Source organism: Myotis davidii, unplaced genomic scaffold, assembly GCF_000327345.1.
Source record: "Myotis davidii unplaced genomic scaffold, ASM32734v1 scaffold616, whole genome shotgun sequence".
NCBI classification, from domain to species: domain Eukaryota; kingdom Metazoa; phylum Chordata; class Mammalia; order Chiroptera; family Vespertilionidae; genus Myotis; species Myotis davidii.
In genome coordinates, this window is record NW_006291965.1 from 3,152,114 (window position 1) to 3,168,607 (window position 16,494).

Sequence of the window (16,494 nt, forward strand, 5' to 3'; positions counted from 1 at the left end):
TCAAATGTAATTTTAGCTGGACCCCAGACCTTTCCTTAGCTTTGGACTTACATGTCCAATTGATCCTTCCTCTGGGTTTCTCACAAGTATACATAATACCTCCTAAACAGAACTCAAACACCTCTACTCCCGCCCCTCCTGACTTCCCCATCCCAATCAATGTCACTGCATTCTCCCCATTTCACCCTCCTCCCTCACTGTGCCCCCCCACGAGTCCGGCTAATTTCTCACAACCACCTTCTCCTCTCCTCAGAGCAGGGAAATTCACCCATTTATTACTCTCCAGACTTTTGTTAATTATGCTTCCTAAATGTAAAAAAATTCCTTGTTTACAAAATAAGCTTGAAATTAATAGGGGATCACTATACTTTGAGGAAGTTTAATTCAATAAATTATATTTTTTGGGCTCCAATAAATTGTATTTTTCAAGTATTCGCATTGACTGTGAATTCCATGGAAAAATTTTTTAAAAGTTATCATGGATGCAAATTCATTTATGAAAAAAATCATGGCAGCAACATAACCATATTACATGCCTTATTTAATGTGGAAAATATTTAAATAAGATCATTATGGCTTTCTTATATCTATTTAGTCTAAACCTCTGGTTCCTTTCCACTATCAATCTACTGTGTTTGGAATCTCAGAATGTACAGCTTAAGGCTTTTTCAATGCTAAGATCAACAGACCTGCACAGGGACCTTGATTATATTTTGGAGTATTACTGAGAGCATGAGAAACTTAGCAGATAATTTGAACTATATCTCCTTTGTTCCATCTTTCTATCTCTGTGAATCTTCGGTCATAATCTCTAAGCTATTAAATCTAAGGCAGAAAACAAAGTATGACACTGAGATAGGCAGTAGTTATAAGAACATCTTATTCAGTCATGTCCATTTCATTTACTCCTTTAGAATCAAATGATTTATTAATTTCCTAAGGAACAAATAATTAAGTTTTTTTTTAAAAAAAACACAAAAAAACCATATATAGAGAGAAATAAGGAAACATTACATTAGTAAAAAATTTTTTTAAAGTTAGGAATTGTTTTTTTTTTAAAAAAAATATATTTTATTGATTTTTTACAGAGAGGAAGGGAGAGAGATAGAGAGTTAGAAACATCAATGAAGAGAAACATCAATCAGCTGCCTCCTGCACACTCCCTACTGGGGATGTGCCCGCAACCAAGGTACATGCCCTTGACTGGAATTGAACCTGGGACCCTTGAGTCCACAGGCTGATGCTCTATCCACTGAGCCAAACCGGTTAGGGCAAAACTTACTAATTGTTTTAAATGAACATTGCAATTGTTTGCTGGAAATTCCTAGAAATCACTCTGTCTTTTGCACACTTTGTGAGGACACTTTTCACATCCTCATCTCCCACAGGAATGCTTCTTCATTTATCAACCTGCTAAGGAGTTACTTCCTCTATAAACACCTTTGCTATTTCCTTCCTCTGGATTCCTGTACTTTCTTGAATATAGGTCGTCACATACTGCAACAAAGTTCTGCAAAGCACTGTTGATATTGTATCTATATGTGTGCCTCACCAAGAGCAGGTAAGGACTTGCTCTCTTTTCTTTGTAACAATAGCTTCTAACACAGTGCCTGGTACATACTGGGTATTGACCAGATATTTACTGCAAAAATGAAGGATTAAGTCATCTCTAATATTCCTTTTTTTTTTCTAAGACTTATACATTGGATGGCCATATTAAGTAACCCTAATATTGCTAAACATGATGTAACAGCGAATTGTTGTCATTTCTAGGTGCATGAAACAGAAATATGCTACTTTTATGGTTAAGACTTCAGAGATGTTTCCTTGGGCAGCTGGAGGCAATATTTGATAAAGTCTTGACTAAGAAAGTGTGGGATCTCAAGTTGCTACAGCTATGAAAGATGGAAATGGCAGTGCCCTTAAGTCTGTTGGACAAATACCTAACTCTGGCTTCCTTCTCCTCACCCCCCACCCACACGCTCCAGCCTGTCTCCCACTGAAATGGCAGAACAGTAACCGCCGACCTGCTGGCGACGTCGCTAACCCTGAGCTACAGCTCAGTCTAGTCACGGAGTGAAGACCCAGAGCAGCAGTTTCCCGATGACATGAGCAAAACTCGAGTGCGGATCCAACGAGGAAAGGCTGCCCTGGATGCATAAAATCTGAGACACAGGCGGCAGAGAACTGCGCGCTTTCTTTTCAGTCACACACAGGAGCTCCATATATGACCAGCAAATAAATCACTCAAACTGGAAGAAAATGTTTTTAAAATGGACAAAAGTAAATTAAAATGAATATGCCAGCTATGTTATATTGGCCAGTCCAAGGAAACGTTTTGGCCTTTAAATCTGGCAAGCTGTCCAGGTGTACACCGGAATACTGTTTGTCACTGGGAAAAAAAAATTATACAATCCGAGAGACAAAAACAGTTGGTTAACTAAGAGAGGGTGAAATAATGCAGAAGTATATTTAAAACATTCATTGTATAGTACATGGGAAAGAGCAGCTTAAGGAGCTGACTATGCAGTAAAATACTGTTTGCGTGTGAAAATTACATATGCATAGTTAGTCACTGAAAGAGCCTAGAACAATATACCTGGGAGTGTAAACAGTGGCCCCGTGGTGAATTGTACTGCTGTTTTGCTTACTGGAATTTTCTAGTTTCTAAAATGAACTTATGTTGCATTTATCACTAGAAAGTGTAATTTATTAGTTTTAGCCTATTTCATTCTTATCTTCTAATATTTTTCACATTATTAAAATACATGGCTTATGAAAGTTTGCTTAAAAGTAAATGTCATCTAAGCTCCTCTCCTGTTATACAGAATGCTATAGATTGTGTTCAAGCTAAAGCAGGTTTCTGTATTCTGGGCTGTGTAACTATTGGAAAACCCCAACAATTGTCACGAGTGTTAAGAAAACTAAAAGGAAAGCTTAGTGACCTTATATTCCACCAAAGTTGCAACATCACTTCCCCAGACTGCACATTATAAGAGTTTTAGTCTCCAAGATTTTCTAAGGCCTCAAACCACTCACAATGTGCAACAAGGCAATACACGCATACCGCCGCTTCCATGAACAAACACTGCCTATTTCCTAAGCACCATCCATCATCATTAATAACTACTGAGTTCTTTCTATAGATAAGAATTGGTATTTGGAAAGAAACACAGCCATTGTCCCTTTGTTTCCGGCAATCTGCCATAAAGGTAGGGGATTAGTTCATAGTTTATATATATATATTTATCATGATATATATTTGTATATTCCATATGATGTAGATTATGTATTTTGTATATTCAGGTTTCCATTTATTCAAGTTGCCAGTTTTCTGAGCCTTAGCCCCTCTAATCCTTCCTGCTTTGAGGTAGGAACTACTCCCATTTAACAGGTGAAAAGACAAAGGCACACAAAGATTAAGTAATTTGCTTAAAATCACAAAGCTCATAGGAAGGCTGGGTCTGGAATGCAGTTCTACAGGTCTGCGAAGGCTGTGCTTTTAACCATCACATTATACAACCCCCACTCCACACACACACACACACACACACACACACACACACATCCTTCCAGTAAACAACACAAGTAAGGGCTATGGGCAGCAGGCAGCACAGTGATTCAGAGGAAAGCCATACCTAGAGCTGGAGAAGCAGAGGCGCGGCCGCGGAGAGAGTCACACTGGATTGGAATCTTGAAAGACAGAAATGGAGGATCAGGAAAGTGTCGTTCTAGGCGGAGGCATTTTCCCCTCCCGGGTACTAATATGGCATGGAGGTCCCTGGGTCCTCTTCTATAAAGGGCCGAGACAGACTGACTAACCCACAAGAATGAACCTGACAGTATTGTATGATTAGAAGGAAATCTGAGCAATTCGAAGGAAGGGAAGCATTCTTTCTTTCTTATCATTACTGGCTCCCCTCTTCTGCTGTTCGGCAATAATTTTAAAAAGGAATAAGAAAAGAAAGAAATCTGTTCTTAAATAAAACCTAAGAGGACAATGAACTACTTTTAAAAAAAAAATTACAGCACTCACGGAAGAGGAAAATGTCTCTGGGTTAGGAAACTGGGCCAAACTTACAGTAATAATTGTGTCACGGGTGTGGAATTAAATTTCAATTTAGAAGTGGAGAAAAGCCATCAAGAGAAAAAAGTGACAAGGGAATAAAATGAACCAGACGAATTCATGAAGGAAGTGAATCAGTAGGTCTTTGGCTTTAACAGTTTAATCATGTTTGAAGTAAAAACATTTACTTATGGATTTTTTTTTCCCTTAAAAAAAAAAAAGGAAGGAAGGGAGGAGGGAGAGAAGGAAGGAAAGAAGGATGAAAAGTTTCATTTGCCCTTGTTTTTTTCCCAAGCTATAATCATATATATGCGATGGGATATTTATTGTGAAATGCTTAGTAACAATTTACTAATAAGATGGGGAGAGGGATGATCTTTTACTTTAGTTCTTCTTTATCCCCAAGGATCTGAAAAAAACAAAAACCCATCGCTTTCTTCAGCCATCTGCTGTCTCCAGTTCTGCTCATCCTATTCTCTCTTAAACCTACTCTCACCAAGGTGGCCTGTGACTTACATGTTACTAAATCCCAGGCTCAATGATCAGGCCTCATCTAATTTGAAAGCTGCGCTCACACACTTGCTCATCCTCTCTCATAGGCTCCCGTCGTTTCTAGGATACCACGCTCTCTGGGTTTTCCTATCTCCCTAGCTGCTCCTTCTCCGTGTCCTTTTCCTGACCTCTTAATGTTAGTGAGTCCCCAGGATTCAGTTCTTTTAATTCTAGATATACAGTCAGGTGACCCTTAGTAATCACATGTATTATTCTCTTGATTTTAAATACCATCCACAGGCAGCCAGCTCCCAATTATCAGTGTATTTCCACCCCAGCCCTCTTTCCTAAACTCCAGGCTCAACTATCCAATCACTGACTTGACATTGTCCCTCAATGTCTAATGAGGATCATTTATTTAACATGCCCAAACTAAGCTCCTAATACCCTCGACTCATCCTCACACCCACAGCCAAAAGTGAGAAAAAACTTACTTCACTCACAGATCTCCACTCTGAGTTTATGGCAACTCCATCCTTCCAGTTGCTCAGGCCTAAAATCTTGGAATTTTCCTTAACTTTTCTCTCTCTCTGATGCCTCCCTTAAATCTGTCAGCAAAATCTATTGGCTTTACCTTCAAAATATGCCTAGAATTTAACCACTTCATACCCCTTTCTCGGATATCACCCTCATCCAAAACACCATCACATCATCTCCTACTTGGATGGCAGGAAAGCCTAACTGATCCCCTGGCTTACCCCTGCCCTTCACAGTCTGTTGTCAACACAGCAAGAATGTTCCTTTTAAAACCCAAGACAGATCACGCCTCTTCTATGACAAAATCCCTGCAATGGCTCTCCCTCTCTTATACCCAAAGCCACCATCATTCAATGGCACATAAGACCCTATGACATCTGTCTTTGCAACAATACCCACTCCTGCCCACCTCTCTAAGCCCCCACCAACTACTTTTTTTTCCTTCAATAACTCTGCTCCAGCCACCCTGATCTCTTCGCTTTTCCTCACTCTATATACTATGTAACTGACTTATGTATTATGTTTATTGTCATCCTCCCTTGACTTGTTAGCATGTAGGCAGAATAAGTATCTACAAGGCGGGAGTCTTTGCTTTGTACGCTGACATTTCCTAAGAGACCAGACAGTGAGAGGCATATAACAGGTGCTCAAACCAAAACTGCTTAATAATGAATGAATTTCTAGTCTCTTGGCAAACCACAGAGCCCAGCCACATCACTGGATTTGTTCCACTGAGAATCTTACTACATTCCTTCCTCTTAAAAATAGTCTATGCCACTTACCCATCCATTAATCATCCACTCAAAATAAATGTTAGCAACTACAATATGCCATGCACAGGCATCAGGGATAGAAGTAAAAGGCCGAGGCTTTGGTTTTACACAGGACAGAGAGACAAGAAATCATATGAAAATAATTCAGCCAGTTGACAGCTTCAAAGAAGAACACCATCAAACTGACCAGGGCTGGAGAGGCAGGGGCCACCAGGAAAGACTCTCCAGAAGATGCACTCCTTGGGTGGAGTTAGTTAGGGAGGAAGGTTGGTAGGGACTGCAGTGATGGCGAACCTATGACACACGTGTCAGAGGTGACACGCGGATTCATTTTTTTGCTTGATTTTTCTTTGTTAAATGGCCTTTAAATATATAAAATAAATATCAAAAATGTAAGTCTTTGTTTTACTATGGTTGCAAATATCAAAAAATTTCTTTATGTGACATGGCACCGGAGTTAAGTTAGGGTTTTTCAAAATGCTGACACGCCGAGCTCAAAAGGTTCACCATCACTGGACTAGGGAGGAAGAAGGAAGGAAGGGTCATTCCAAGCAGAGGATACAGCTTGTCAAAGCACGGCCAGTCTATAGAAGCATGCAGCCGTGGGGAACCTCAGGCAACTCAGTGTGGCTCCAGTCCACAGTGTGGAAGTCAGGGGATACGTGGAGGTAGAAGGGTCTCCTTCTACTCACACTGCATGGTTTGACTTAATCCTGAAGTTAAGGGGTAGCCATGCAAGTTGCCTTTTAGAAATATCTGGTAACAAGTAGTGTGGTAAAATGAAGCCTTTAGAAAGACTACTTAGATAAGAGTAGAATTTTAATTAAGAGTTCGAAAACTGGTATAAATGGACTTAAAATAATTTGGCAATTATTATTATTTAGCTTTTTTTTCAGAAGACACAAAAGAAGAGAAATTAAGAGAAAGACACTCAAAAAGTTTTAAACACGCCCTGGCCGGTTTGGCTCACTGGATAGAGCGTCGGCCTGGGGACTGAAGGGTCCCAGGTTTGATTCCGGTCAAGGGCATGTACCTTGGTTGCAGGCACATCTCCTGTAGGGGGTGTTTGGGAGGCAGCTGATCAATGTTTCTTATCATTGATGTTTCTACCTCTCTATCCCTCTCCCTTCCTCTCTGTAAAAAATCAATAAAATATATTTTTTTAAAAAGTTTTAAACGCATCCTGATTCAACTGTTCATAATGAAAACCACCATCAATGTCATTTTTTACTCCATGGGGAGCTCATAATGATAATACAACAGAGGTCTCACACACCAAAAAAAAAAAAACTGAATCCATTCATCATCTCCCCACTCCCACTCTCTCTTGAACAGTTCATATTTTTCTTTCCAAAAGACATCAACACTGAATAGTTACTTGTCACTAGAGTTCCGGTAATCCTCCTGGCATTGCAACAGAAAATTGTTCTTTGTCCTAAAGCAAGGGGAAGGTATTGCCTGAATCACAGGAATGGTTACCTCAACCAACCATTTTACTTTGCGAGGGCACAAAAGCTCTTTCTCCATTGTCTACTTTCACAACATGCCTTGCTGGCCAAGTCTTAGACATTAGTTTGGTTTGTAAGACCATTTTAGGCAATTGGAAAAGAACCAGAACTACCTCTGGCATTGATCCAGAACTGAACTTCCTTTTTGCAGGTAAATGAAAGCCACAGGTTCTCTGTTCTCCAGTTTCAATCACACTGCCTTAAAATTGGTTAGAGTACTTTTACCTCTCCCCAGGTATTTATTCCAGACGTGCAAAAGGAGAAATAAAAACTTTAGGTACCAGAGCCAAAGACCTATTTCTTTTTCAGGGTATCAACTGGAATTCAGAAAGCTGATGAAAAATCAAAGCACAAAACATTCTTGCCAACAATATCTGTGAGCGTGTGCGAGTGCGAGTGTGTGTATGTGTGTGTGTGTGTGTGTAATTTACAAATTCCAATCTACCTAAGAAAAGCAAGGAGGGAAAAATAAGAGGAAATCTAAGCTGGAAGGAGAGCTAAATATGGCTCCAAGCACACAGAGCAAGGCTCATAAAATAGGTCGGAGAGGGTGTGTGTGTGTGTGTGTGTGTGCGTGTGCACATGTGCTTGAACAACTGGTTGTACATATACACAACCTGACTATATGTTGTCTGCCTAACTTCTCTGTTATAAAATTATTTTATCAAACTAGCCGCAAATAGAACTAAAAGTCACTTTTGAAGACATTTTGAAAATATTTACTGAACTTCCAAAAAATGATACTAACCCTTTGGAACAAATTGTTGCTTTTGATGGTTCGTTTCAAAATGTCTAATGCTGGCACATGACACTGCGAAGCTTGAAGTCTAAGTGCCCACTCTAAAATGTGTTCAAAGGGGTTTTCCTTCTGGGGTCCTCTCACTCAATTGTGAAGTGTTTGTCTATGAAGTTAAAAAAAAATACTAGTTTCACAAGGATTGCCCAATTGTTATGAATTGAAATCTCTACCCTCTGGGCAGACTTTTTATAGAGAAAGAAGGAAGGCTTCTTATTATTTAGGTAATAAAAGGTTATAGATCATTCTTTAAATCCTGCTGTTACTTTTCCTCTAAATAAGGATACATTTTTAACTCATAGGATTTCTTGGAGAGACGATGGAATCAAAATGGTTGTTTTTTTGTTTCCCTAGGAATGATGACCTAAGGAGACGGGACAATTCAAATATAACAAAGTATATATATGTATGTGTGTGTGTGTGTGTGTGTGTGTGTGTGTATGTGTGTATACACACATATTAAAAAATAAACAATCTGAAATTTGTGGTTTGGGGATTTCTTACTTCAAATAGCAAATCGGTTAAAAAATATGTGACGCCTGATTTCCTTTTATACCACTTTAATTTTTTTACTTATTACTAAAAACAAACAAAACAAAAAGCACACACAAATGAACAAAACCCAATCCCCTGACAGCTTCCTCTAATGTGGTAATGATATCGAAAGCCATCATTTTTATAAACATATTTGATTCCAAATGGAAGTGGCAGCACTAGCAAGCTGGAAAATCGGCTTTATCTCGAATAAGGAGTTTGTTCAGAAGGAAAAGACAAAAAGGACCCAAGTTTAAAAGAAAAAAGTATTAGAGACTTAAGAAAATGTATTTGGTTTTCTCATCTGTTAAATAAAAATAGTCCTAGCACCTACCTCACAGGGTTGTCATGAGGATTAAATGAACTCACACAAGCAAAGCACCGAAAACAGTGTCTAGGCCCATACTGAGTGCTCAATAAGTATCAGTGCTAATTATTAACACTATTGGCGATGCCTCATGTGGCTAAACCATCTTTTACTTTCTCAGAAGGGAAAGCAGTCTTAAGGGGATCATGATCTTCTGAAAATTTTGATAGCACTAGTAATGATAGCCCTATTTCACAGAGGGAGTACACTAAAAAACTGTTCATGATTTCTCAAATTCAGAAGAGGTAATTACAGAGGAATTGGTGTTTCTGATTGGTGAAGGAAAGCTATCATCTAAAAAAGAGAGATAACGCTTGTTCTGCATGTTCCAGAGAGTTGGACTTGAATTAGATGGTGAAAATTACAGGGGGAACTGTCTGCTCAGTACAAGACTCTCCAGCATCTGGAAAGGGAACCTTAATGTCCTGTTGGTGGGATTGTATTAAAATGGTACAGCCACTATGGGAAACAGAATGAGGCTCCTCAAAAAAATTAATGGCCAGCAATCCCACTTTTAGGTATTTATCTGAAGAAATCCAAAACACTAATTTGAAAAGACATATGCACCCCCTATTTCATTGCAGCATTATTTTCAATAGCCAACATATGGAATCAATCTAAGTGCCTAATGATAGACAAATGGGTAATATTCCATACATACAATGAAATATTACTCAGCCATAAAAAAGAATGAAATCTTGCCATTTGTGACAACGTGGATTGACCTAGAGGGTATCATGCTAAGTGAAGTACGTCAGACACAGAAAGGCAAATACCACATGATTTCACTTACATGTAGGATCTAAATAAATAAATGAACACGACAGAAACTCATAGATACAAAGGACATTTTGATGGGTAGTTCGATGGGAGGGTGACCTGGGTGAAAAAGGGGATGGGATTAAGATGTAAAAATTGCCAGTTATAAAAACAGTCACGGGGATGTGAAATAGAGGAGAGGGAATATAGACAATAATACTGTAATAACTACCTATGGTGTCAGTGATCACTTTGTAAGTTATATGAATGTCTAACCACTAGGCTGTATATCTAAAACTAGTTTATAATATTGTATGTCAACTGAAATTGAAAAATGAAAACAAAAAGATTCTCCAACATCCAAAACACTCTCCCTTATACTAGGATAGATTGCCTCGAAGGGGAGAAAGTATAATGTTACTGTGTGTGAAAGCAGGAGTTTCATCAATCAAGAATGATCAAAGATTCCTTATTGAATCCACAACATTATTGCTGTTGTTAACAACAATGACAACCACCACCACCACAATAATGATAGTGAACACATCTACAGAAATTGCCCCAAATTACTGTAAAGACTTTACATATAGTGACCCATGGCATCCTTACCACCGTCATCCTCACCACAGCCACCTGGCTCCACAGTCTGTGTTCTTAACCACAATATACTGCCTACCTCCGTTTTGGAATGCTGAGCAAGTTACTTAACCTCTCTGCGCCTCTATTTCTTCATTAATAAAATGAGGACAATAATAGCACTTAGATGATAAAGAGTAAATGAAATATCACGTTTGTTTAGCACCTAGAACAGTGCCTGACATACAGCAAGTACTTAGCATATAACTTTTATATAAAGGTCATTTCAACTTTTAAGAACTTTTTTTTAATGTGGACAACAAGTTAGGGAAGGCATAAAGGACTGTGTTGGCTGTAGTGAGCAATCTGACTCACTCCCCCCCCCCCTTTTTATTTTATACAAATTTTTTAAAAATCAATTTTTCTTTTTAAAAAAATCAAATAAGTGAAACTCAAAGCATGCTGATGTGGGACTGATTTTTTAACTAAACAAATAGCCATGAAAAGTTAGGGCAAAACTGCTAATGCGAAAGTTCCACAGTGAGATCAGATTCTCTGTACGCTTTGTCATGGCTGATTGAATGTAATCTCCCATAACCCACTGCTGACTACTCTTACTATCCCCAAGACCCTGGCCCTTCATTCAATTCCATTTTCAGCAGAATCCCTAATTGCTTCACACACCTAATACTTAACCAACTCCCAAACCTAGGCCATTCCAATCCACTTCATTTTTACCTGCAATCTAACTGCAACCTGGCACCCAATACGGCCTCATCAACCTTCTCAAAGAGGCAACATTAAAACTTTATTTCACTCAAGCTTCCAGGTCTACTCTTGCTCCACCCTCAAATATTGTAGATTCCTCAATAATTGGAAAATAGAAGCATTCAGATACAAATTCTCTTTTCATATACTTTCCTCCATACTCCTAAAGTCCTGCAATAGCAAATCAATTCAAATTTGCTGATCTTTGCCTAGCTGTTCCATCTTCCATCCCTTTCCTGTTCTAAATAATAAAAATAAATTCTTCAAGATCTCCTTTCTAAGACCAACTCGTTCTTCTAGCCCCTGATGCTACCCAGAAAATGTAGGTGGACATCACCATCTGGTTGGTTTTTTGTCCTGGCTATTATTCCCGTCGCCCACCTCTCTCTTGGATCTTCAAACCTTTACTACCCACCCATACACATGCCATCAAAAAAATGAATCTCAATCCTGTTTCCCTCATAAGCCTTGACCCTTCCCCAATTTTACTGCCACATGTCTAAGAGTGGTCTCTTGCTATAGGTATATAACTGGCTGAACTAATAAATGGAATCATTGGAAGGCAACCTGATACAGGTTATTCTTAATTATAATCAATCTTTTAAATATGCTTAACGGTTTTGACATCCAACAACTGCAAATTTAGTGACCATTAATTATTTTTCCCATTGTGTTTTAAACAAAAATAATAAAGGAAAGTATGCCACAGACATTTGCTATATATGACAAACTATACTGTAACTAAATGTTATGTGCTTTGGGACTTCTAGCACAAAGTTTACAGATTAGCGATATTAATACCCCCCAAAATGTTTTTTTGAAGGATAATTCTTGCAAGATCTAAGTCCTTACATTGTGATTGTAGTTATGAACAATAACATAATAGTGTAAACTATCTATATAAACTCTTAGAGACACATTTGATTTAAAACTTACTGCCTCTATAGAAAAAGGAGTTTACAGAAATAAAGGTTTCTCTATGTTTCTCTATCCAGGGATGGGAAGCCTTTTTTCTGCCAAGGGCCATTTGGATATTTATAACATCTTTTGGAGGCCATACAAAATTATCAACTTAAAAATTAGCCTGTTGTACTTGGTCAAACATTTAATTAACTCACCCCTAATGCCTTGGCAGGGCCAGAACCAAATGATTTCGAGGGCCCAGCTCATGGGGCTGGACGTTCCCACCCCTGCCTATACCTTCAAGGAAATGATCTGGCAAAAAGACCTAAAATAGGAGAGAACATAAAGTATTTGACAAGCAACCAAGCCATGGAAGGTGGAGCACAGAAAACAAGGGGAGGAGAGGCAAGGGCAATTTCCCTGGGCCTCTGGGACCAGAATCCATACATGTTGATAGCATGACACCAGGAAGTAACTGCAAAGCTTTAAAGCTGGGAGAAGGAAGGGTCAGATTTGTAATTTTTCAAGAATTGCTCAGGTTGCTATATGGAAAATAAGTGGTTAGCCAACCAGAGCAAGGGTGAAGGGGACAACTGGGAATCAGAAGGCAGCATCAGAAGCCTACGAGGGAAATATCCTAGATCAGGGTGGCAGTAGAGAAGAAAGAAGATTCTAGAAGAAAAAATCAGTAAGATTTGGGGAATGATTAGCTATGGGGGAAAGAAAGAAGAGAGATGTAAATGACATGTTGGTTTCCTGAATTTATATACATATATACATGAAAATGTCGAATAACACATCTTGCACAATATATACAGAATTATTGAAATTACCTTCAAGAAGAAAAGATGAATTTTACATAGTAACAGACAGACTTTCAGTTTTTACTATATGGATATCTATTTAAATACTGCTTAAGTATTTTTATAATCAGCACATTACTTCATCATTAAATTCACATGCAATAAAAAAATAAAAATAAAGCATTTGCCTGCCTGAAAAGGATAGAAAGAGTATTTTAAGGAGAAGGAACAATCTATCAGAAGGTACAAACACATGAAAGTGTGTGGCATATTTAAAGAATATCAAGTAGTGTAGTGTTTGCAGTAAGAAGGATGTGTATTGGGCAGGATGAACAGGGGATTAAAGCTTCTAAGAGTATGGCCAATTCATTAAAACAAAAACAAACAAAAAACACACCTTCTATGTTAAATTAAAGAAAGTATTCCTTAAACTGTAGGAAATGGGGAAGCATATAGTTTTTAAGCATGAGAGTGAAAAATCAAGTTCCTATTTTAGAAAGATCACATTAAAGGCAGTGTGAAGACTGGGCCAAGAGAAGATACGAAGATAGGCTGGCAGATCACTTCGGCCAGAATTTAAGCTATATCAGTGGCAACAGAGATACAAAAAGGAAGAGATTTTTGAGTTTCATTTCAGAAGTAGACAGGACTTGGCGATTAAGCTGGATGTGATAAGGAAAAGGAAGAGTCAAGGATGTTTCCCATGGTTCCTAGTTTAGGAAATTAGGTAGTGGTGACGTCATCAATTTAGGCAATTCAACAACAGGTTCAACGAGAAGACAATCGATGTTGCTTTAGAGAAGTTGAGATTAAAGTACCTCTGGAGCCAGGTCAAGGTGCCCAACAGGAAGTTAGATATAAAAGTTTGAATATGAAGAACAAGATCAGACATGGGTATTTGAATACTATTACCTCAAAGAGAGAATGTCAAGCCTCTGCACATGATCTTACCCTCGACGTAATTTCACTGAATTCTTGAGGCAACTGTTGAAAGTTGACCAGTTTCATTTATTCTCATAGTTGTAAAAATTCCACATAATTGTTAAAGTCTCTGTAGGCAATAACTTTTAAAAGCCAGAGTTGCCAGATTTCCTTCCTTCCTTCCTTCCTTCCTTCCTTCCTTCCTTCCTTCCTTCCTTCCTTCCTTCCTTCCTTCCTTCCTTCCTTCCTTCCTTCCTTCCTTCCTTCCTTCCTTCCTTCCTTCCTTCCTTCCTTCCTTCTTCCCTCCCTCCCTCCCTCCTTCCCACCCTCTCTTCCTAGTTAAGATGATATAAGAACTATAATATAAAACACTTTGTTATTAAATATTTTCATATTTTGTCTTAATTGTAAAAGGCAAAAAAAGGGAACATTTCACAATTCTACCTTTAACAAAACCTAAGTCAAATACTGATTTACCTACGTGACTCTCCACTGATTTTCAATTGCAAGTCATTGGCAATTACCTGACATTCCCAAGGCATTCAACTCCAGCTGTAGTTTTAACCACAGAGGTTCCTGAAACAATTCCACAGTCCTGTTGCTGCTCACTGTCAGAAATCCCAATCACACTGTACTTTTGTCTAACTGATGATGCCCTAGTTGGGTGGGAGGTGGAGAGGAAGGACCAGTTGGCAAGGAAACAGCTGCTTCCTTCCTGAGCCAGGGAAAACTAGGAAGGTGACTGATGGGCAGAGCCAAAAGCAGCCAAAAGTTGTTCTGGCTTCTTGTTGGCAACAATATCCACTGTGGCACAACTAGATATTTTAAAGCATATGAATGATAAAGTTTTATCTGCCTGGATGCTCTGCTGAAACTCAACAGGATTTCCCACACATTTTCAACATCTAAAAAGCATTTAAGTGTGCAATGGTTACAAGAATCTGGCCTCAGTCTATGTGCAGTGGGCTAAGACTGCAAGGCACTGTTCCATTTAACTTTAGTATTATACCCAAGAGATTGCACTTTCTGGTAAAAAAAAAAAATTCATTTTCTGTAGAGTAGTTATATTTGTACAACTTATTAGAAATACTATTAAATTTCATTTGGAAATATTTTCTTAAATGTTTACCTTTATGTTTAATTTTAAACGATTTGTTGCAAATGTTTATATTTTATTCTTTTATCAATTCCCCTCCCATTCACTTCTGTACCCAGAAAATTGAATATCCAAGGATTCCTGAATAAAACAAGACAACCACTGGATTGATATAACTAACATATTTTAAAAATAGCGTAAATAGTAAGTTATTGTTCATCAAATAGAAATTAGCAATCACTAAAAATAACATTAAAAATTAGTGTGGGCATGAAGTATGGAATTTTAAAACATCAGTTTACTGCACTGATTAATTCAACATTTATATTTGCATCAGAACTTAATAATCCCATAAATAAATAGAGCTCTCAATTATTTTTTTTAAAAAAATCAAGGGATAACATATGTATTTAGACATATTAGCAGCGTAAAGATGTATGCTTCAACACACTTATTGGGAAAACGTCTGAAAATATTACTACACTGAAGTAATCCGCAGGAACCTGACATAAAAGTTCTCTAGAATACCAACAGTTCAGTTCAGGAAATTCCAAAAAAGGAAAAAGGGTCAAATAGGAAATAGCCTCAAATTAATTGACAAAGTTCAGTGCTTGCTCCAACTTGATTTTTCTCTCCATTGCAAAAAAACCAACAAAACAAAACAAAACAACCGAGTCTCGGGGATAGGAGGGTGAGTCACTTAGATGAAAGTTCATCTACTGGAATAAATGGAGAGGCCGCCTGGGCAGGTGACACCGGGGAGTCGGTGGTAGTGCTGACTTTCGCTGGCGAGTTACAGGACGATCCAGTACTGCTGCTGTTCCCATCCAGGGCGTCCGAAGACACACACACCCCCGGATCTGACAGCTGTGCGACGTCAGAAGACAGCATGCCCTGGAAAAATCTCTTTGGCGGATAATCAGTCTCCATTTCACATTTTCTTTTCAATGGTCCAAGAACACTTGGTCTAATGCAATTAATGGGGCTCTGGCTTCTTCGAGTCGTAAACCGGGTCGTTGGGCTGGGAATCGGGCTTGGAGGCAATCCATTGCTACTCACAAAACTTTGCAAGGATGGTGAAAAGCACTGCTTCCCGATTCCCCGGGTGGGAGATGGTGCCGGTGACACCGGAATGAAATCGATGCGCTTCGGGGAGGCGGATTTCTCCACGTCGTTGTCACTCAGGCTGAAACTTTCCTCCCAGGAGTGGCTGATCTGCATGGCGTTCTGCACCTCGCGCTCGTGGACGGTCTCTCGGTTGATCAAGTCCATGCCCTCCTCCTGTTTGATCTGGTGCAATCGGCTGCTGTGCATACGGACCGGGGAGGCTGGGAGCAGCAGGCCATGGCGGTTCGGGAACGTGGTGCTGTTGCGCCTGGCGCTCGGCGCCTCGGCCTGGAACACCGGCGAAGTGTCACTGAGGCCGTGGATCAGAGGGGCGCTATTAGACCTCCGGAGGGCCCCGCCGCCGCCGCTGCCGCCGCCCTCCGCCGGGCTCCCGCCCGTGCCCGGAGGCAGCTCCAGGTCTAGCTCCATCTTTTCCTGAGCCATGTCGGAGGCCAGGGAGGCGGGGCGGTGCTCAGTCAGAGAGGGAG

The 16,494-nt window shown here is 39.3% G+C and overlaps 2 protein-coding genes across 2 annotated transcripts in view; both read right to left on the bottom strand.

Moving 5' to 3' along the window:
• PIP5K1B (phosphatidylinositol-4-phosphate 5-kinase, type I, beta) overlaps positions 1-16,494 on the bottom strand; it is a 309,531-nt gene that overhangs the window by 225,575 nt on the left and 67,462 nt on the right. The gene's annotated exons all lie outside the window — the stretch shown is intronic.
• The window catches only part of FAM122A (family with sequence similarity 122A), a 61,058-nt gene that overhangs the window by 21,589 nt on the left and 22,975 nt on the right, over positions 1-16,494 (bottom strand). Inside the window, exons 3-6 of the mRNA XM_015565019.1 lie at positions 14,933-16,490; positions 12,295-12,404; positions 9,867-9,952; positions 8,125-8,278 (exon numbers count right to left, since the gene is read on the bottom strand). Of these exons, the coding sequence (XP_015420505.1) occupies positions 15,596-16,450 (855 nt within the window). The 5' untranslated portion in view covers positions 16,451-16,490 and the 3' untranslated portion in view covers positions 8,125-8,278; positions 9,867-9,952; positions 12,295-12,404; positions 14,933-15,595. The remainder of the gene's footprint in view (positions 1-8,124; positions 8,279-9,866; positions 9,953-12,294; positions 12,405-14,932; positions 16,491-16,494) is intronic.